Below are 6,000 nucleotides of genomic sequence, written 5' to 3' on the forward strand. Positions count from 1 at the left end.
GGAAGGAGTCTTCCTGTGCCAGCAGCTGACAGCTATAGTGAACTCAGTGTCACAGCTCACCAAAACAATCCATATTGTCTTGCTAGTTCTTATAGTGCTTGGGATCTCTTCAGAGTCGTGTATGCTGCCTACTTCCTGCTACAAGCAGCAGCACCATGCCTGAGCACACCCCCAGACCCTCCCTACCTTCCTCAGGCATGCATCTTATTTTCATGTCAAAGATTCTGGCATGCCGAAGAGGATAGCTTTGCCACACTCAGCCCAGAGCTGTCTATCCTGAACCATTCCATTTGTAGATACAGTGTACAGAACAGCAAGGAGGAGGAATATGCAGCCTTATCATACAGCAGCCTGAGGCTTTTTCTGGTCCAGACCTGACTTCAAAAGGCTTAGTTGCAGGAATTTGGAACCACAAAGCAATAAGGTGATGCCTGATTCAAAAATATGTGGCTGTGTGTCTGTCTCCTACCCTCCACACACTTGACTAATGTCTCTAATCGCTCATCTCTAGAGCTGGTGATGACACCCCATGAGACCTCTGATACTTGCTCTCTAGATACCCTGACTCAGACACAAAGTGGTACAGAACCATGCTCAGCAGGGTTCTTCTTGATGTTTGAGCAAAACTAGCACCAAATCCTGAACATGGCCATTAACAGGGACCTAGGGGTCTGGACCTCATCCTTCCCTGCATGAGGTACAGGGATGGGGCTGTGCAAGGAGGCCGGTCATAGAGTAGAGGTGTCCAACTCTTTGACACTGTTATCTCTAATGTGTTGGACTGCATACATAGCTATCTTAGCACCCATGTGATCTATGGACCAAAGACTAGAAGTGCCAGTTTTAGAACACAGATGAAGAACATTAAGCTACTGCCCCAAGTTGGGATCTGTACATATTTTACAAAGATCTCAGTTTTAGATCCCACAGCTCATCTGAACTGACCCTACCAGATGATACATATACACTCAGTATAAACAAGAAAATAAGGTCAAATAAGGTTGGGTGACTGAAGAAAAAAAAAAGGTTGGGTGACTGATTCAAGTCCCATTTGCTTCAAAGCCGTCTTATTGGGCCAAGGCCTCCATGTACTTCTTTCTGTCAGACTGCTGTGCAGATCCTCCTGCCCCTCCCATTGGCATCTAGGTAGGGGTTCAGATGGGGAATTAGAGCACCACTGGGTAAAATCTTGGTCAAGAGCCTTTGGTTTAAACGCCACACCCCCACAATATGCTCATATAGCTATGAAAGCACCGTGAATACTGACTGGCAAAGTTTCAAATATATTTTAATAAGTAGTAAATTTTGCAAAATTAGAATCCATATAGAACAAGGACAGACTGTACACAATTTCCCAGAGCCTCAGAGCAGAAGGCAAAGCAGTTACAGCAAAGTCAAATCCACTTTCATGCACATTCCTGCTCAGTGTCCCTACCACTTCCCCTTCCTGCCCACCAGGCCCTACCCACCAAACCCACCTACCTCCGCCCGGGCAGGCTGCTTTCTGTTTGGCCGCTACCCCCGACTTGCTGCATCTTAGATCTTTCAATGTGTTCCACATAGGTCTGGATCATCTGTCAAGAGGGGTTCCCTGTTAGTGTCACCCACTAAACATTCAATGCTACAATTCTGAAGTGGTGTGCCTGGATAAGACAATTCTTTTAGGGACCAAGCATCTAAAGAACATGGCAGACAGCTTTCTATTAAACAACGAAGGTATGAGAACAAGTGACCAAAGATCAGCAGCAAATGGTAAAGTGTAGCTGTAGCAGTTACCACCCACTCTCAGGCCTGCAGGGTACCCGCCAGCACCTACCTCTGTGTGCCGCTGGTGCAGGGCATTGTATTCCTTCTTCATCTCCGATTCTCGTTCCTCCAGTCGGGAAACTAGAAAACACAACCACCGTGTCAGCTGCAGTCTACCTTCTGCTGCTCAGTCCATGTGCTCTGGACTGTAACAGCCCTGACACACGGTACAGCAGAGCAGCACTCTGCTCAGAAAGATGAGAGCACTAGATGGAGAAGGTGAGTGGCATGTGCACATGGTGTGAGCGTCACATGTGAGAATGCTCAATCCTGATGTAAGAGAACCCAGGATGGGTGGGACTGACAGAATCATCTGCTCAGGGTAGCCAGAAGCTTCCAAACTCAGGCAAGTCTCATAGCATGTACTGACAGAAAATGGAGGTGAGGACTCAGTGGCAGACCACTTGCCTAGTATGATGAACATGGCTTTGGGCTCCATCCTCCAAACCCATAAAACAAATAAATAACTAAATAAAAAATTTTAAACAAAAGAAGTGAGAAGCTCATGAAAAGAGAAAATTCAAGTAAATAATCTGAGTCATGACCAAGCCGGGCAGACTGACCAAGCCGGGCAGTGGTGGCACATGCCTTTAATCCCAGCACCTGGGAAGCAGAGGCAGGCGGGTTTCTGAGTTCGAGGCCAGCCTGGTCTACAGAGTGAGTTCTATGACAGCCAGGGCTACACAGAGAAACCCTGTCTCAAAAACAAAACAAAACAAAACAAAAATATTGACCGAGCTCAGAAGCAATCGATGAAGTGAATCGCTGCACTCCTTATATACATCAAGAGCTGAAATTGTTCTCTCTAGGCTACCACCCAAAACTGGTAGTCCCTGTTGACACCTAGAGCGGTCCCATCCATGGCTGTTCCTGTCTAAAACAAGCTAAATGGCAATACTGGCCAGGCAGCCTGCTCCTGGGTCCTGCTAATGGAGCCAGCATGCCACTGCCCTGTGTGCCTCCCTCTGTACCTCTATCTCTGTAGCCCACTGAGTGACGATGATGAACAAAGCAAGGCAGGACATGTACAAGTCGTGTGTCCTGGACACTAGGTGGTATGGTTCTTCACTTGTTTTCATCTGTCCTCAGTGAGAGGCTTCCCTCAGCTCCTCGTGGTCTCCCGATGTCTTCTCTAGACTGATCTAACAAATTACATGGCTCTACACCTCATCTCAGACCACGCTGGGCTCTCTGTTCTGGAAAAGGGCCAGGTAGGATCTGTGGAGACCACTGCTGCTCATCCTGTATCCGACAACTGGGAGTAGTGTAGGAACCCTTTTTTGAAGCTCAGTATAAGCATCAGTGCAAGGCAAAATCAGCTGCATTTTTTTTTTTCTTGAAGGAGTTTAAAGCATAGACACCAGCAGCTAACGAACACTAGACCCAAAGAAACAAGTACCCAATGCACATGGAACCAGGGGCACCAGGACACACCACACATGGAGCCCAAGAATAGCAGTACCCATTGCATATGGGGCCTAGGGACACCAAAACTCAACAAAGATGGGACCTAGGGACACTAGCACCCAACACAGATACCAACATCCAAAGCCCATAACTTACAAGACTTTAGTAGCTAGCACACATGTGACTTATAGATACTAGTTCCCAACCTACACATGACTTATACATGTGTATAAAACACAGAACACATGTGACTTATATACTTGAGTTATAGGCATTGGCGCACTATATGCATGACTTCACAAACTAAAATAGCACACACTTATGTGGCTGCCCAAGAAACAACAAGTCTACCCATGTCAGGTGTGTTCAAACTCAGCCTATCTGTCCCTTGGGAAGGCTGTCTTTTGGCTGTCCACGTGTACCTGGAGGAGCCAGGGTTAGTGAGGGCCTCCCTACAGGCCACTGCTTGGGTGCATGTACAGGTACTGCCTCACTGAGAGCTTCCCAATGGGCCCTCAGGCTTCAGCTTCAAGCTAGCCTGGAGATTCACCAGTCAGTAATCTTATTTTGCATTTTTTTCCTGTCTAAGAAAAGAGCCAGTAAGTCACAGTACCTGTATAAAATGAGGTTTATTATATATACATATATATATACATATATATATACATTATATATATTTATTTATATTAAAACAGGCACTGCTGAGCAGTGTTGGCTCACGGCTTTAATCCCAGCACTTGGGAGGCAGAGGCAGGCGGATTTCTGAGTTCGAGGCCAGCCTGGTCTACAGAGTGAGTTCCAGGACAGCCAGGGCAACACAGAGAAACCCTGTCTCGAAAAAAAAAAAAAAAAAAAAAAAAAAAAAAAAAAAAAGCCAAAACCAAACAAACAAAAAACCGTAACAGGCATTGAGGTTTGCTTCTTGTTTGCAATACTAGCACATACAGAAGCCCCTGCCCACTGCTCACCCTCAGACCCCGGTCCTCAGCAGGAAGGTGATGAAGGTAGCTATTTCTCAAGGTAACCACATAAAGTGACAAATGTGTTTTAGTTACTGAAATACTAAAGCATAAAAACAAAAAATCGAATGATAGCTGTAACAGCAACACTATAGTTTAAGTACAGTTTAAAGATTTATTTGTATTATTTTAAATTATGAGTGGGTGGGGTGGGGTGGGTGGGCTGTGTACACTAGTGCAGGGGCCTGAGGAAGCTGGACAGCAGAGCCTGCTGCAGCTTGAGTTACAGGCAGTTGTGAGCTGCCTGGGAACCACTCAGTCCTCTGAAGGACCATACATGTTCTTAGCTAATCTCCAGTCCCTTAGGCACAGCCTTACAAGCTATGTTTCTATAATTGTTACTGTTATTATTATTATTATCATCTAGTTTTCCAAGATAGGGTTTCTCTGTGTAGCCCTGACTGTCCTAGAATACACTCTGTAGTCTAGGCTGGCCTTGAACTCACAGAGACCTACCTATTTCTGTCTCCACAGTGCTGAAATAAAAGGTGTGAACTACCACAACTGGCATATTTATTTTTAATTTTTGCACAAATTTTTCAAAAGATTTACGTATATGACTACTCTATCTGTATGCACACATGTATGACAGAAGAGGGCATCAGATCCCATAATAGGTGGTTGTGAGCCACCATGTGGTTGCTGGGAATTGAACCTTGTTCCTCTTGAAGAGCAGCCAGTGTTCTTTATCACTGAGCCATCTTTCCAGTCCCTATTTCTTAATTTTCAAAAGCACCTTTTTACCTTTCCCTACAGATACAGCTGGCCAGGATTCTGGAAAGGGGAAAACTGGCTTAATAAGTTGGTCCTGACTTACTGTAAGGCTGAAACTTAGGGACTCTTATGCTGAGGATCAATGTTTGAGGTGAGTAGTAGACAAATGACTAGTATTTGCAAACAAGAAGAAAACCTAAAGATCTCCTAGAAACTAAAACAGTGAGCTCCACAAAGGTCAGGCAGGACTCAAGGCCATGGCACTTTTCCCTAGAAGCACAGCAGGCCTGAGGGTTTGAGGGTTTGCTATCTTATAGTCAGATTATGAAGTAAAGTGTGCTGTGCCACAGGACTTTATTTCCACCCAAAGCTCACCATGGAAATACACAGTTGTGTGACGAGACAGAACAAGTAGTTGAGAATCACCCACTCCCTTTGATCAACAACTTATGTCCTCCTCCCCAGATCAGTTGTAGACAATACATGCAATCCCAACGTATGGCTTCTGCTAGCTACTTACTCTGATCTGCATAGTTCTTGGCCTTTAGCTCCAGCTGGCGTGTCTGAAACTCATAATGTTCTACCTGGATCTGGAGTTCTTTCTTCTCTTGTTCCAAGGCATCTTCAAATTCGATGAATTTCTATGCATGGAAGGATAAAGATAAGCTTGGTGTGTGTTGGTCAGAAGGTTTGACAGCAGCCTTTCATAAGGAAAAGCACAAGTTCAAGAGCCCAAGAATCCAGACACCTTAAGGCCACAAGCCAGCACCAGAGCTAGGGTCTCCACTAGGTCCTCGGTTCCTTTCCCTTCATGCTACTACCTGCCCTTCCCCATCTATAAAGAGACACTGCAGATAAACCCTGGTAATAATACGAGAATAGTCTGCCGGGCGTGGTGGCGCACACCTTTAATCCCAGCACTTGGAAGGCAGAGTCAGACAGATTTCTGAGTTCGAGGCCAGCCTGGTCTACAGAGTGAGTTCCAGGACAGCTAGGACTACATAGAGAAATCTGTCTCGAAAAACCAAAAAAAAAAAAAAAAAAAAAAAAAAAA

At 45.3% G+C, this 6,000-nt stretch overlaps 1 protein-coding gene across 20 annotated transcripts in view; it reads right to left on the reverse strand.

Moving 5' to 3' along the window:
* The window catches only part of Mapk8ip3 (mitogen-activated protein kinase 8 interacting protein 3), a 38,110-nt gene that overhangs the window by 24,978 nt on the left and 7,132 nt on the right, over window positions 1-6,000 (reverse strand). For all 20 annotated transcript variants that reach the window (XM_029471700.1, XM_029471698.1, XM_029471692.1 and 17 more), the window contains exons 2-4: window positions 5,467-5,587; window positions 1,817-1,887; window positions 1,483-1,574 (exon numbers count right to left, since the gene is read on the reverse strand). In XM_029471700.1, coding sequence (XP_029327560.1) covers window positions 1,483-1,574; window positions 1,817-1,887; window positions 5,467-5,587 — 284 coding nt within the window. The remainder of the gene's footprint in view (window positions 1-1,482; window positions 1,575-1,816; window positions 1,888-5,466; window positions 5,588-6,000) is intronic.

This window comes from Mus caroli, chromosome 17 (genome assembly GCF_900094665.2).
Source record: "Mus caroli chromosome 17, CAROLI_EIJ_v1.1, whole genome shotgun sequence".
In the NCBI taxonomy this organism is placed as follows: Eukaryota; Metazoa; Chordata; class Mammalia; order Rodentia; family Muridae; genus Mus; species Mus caroli.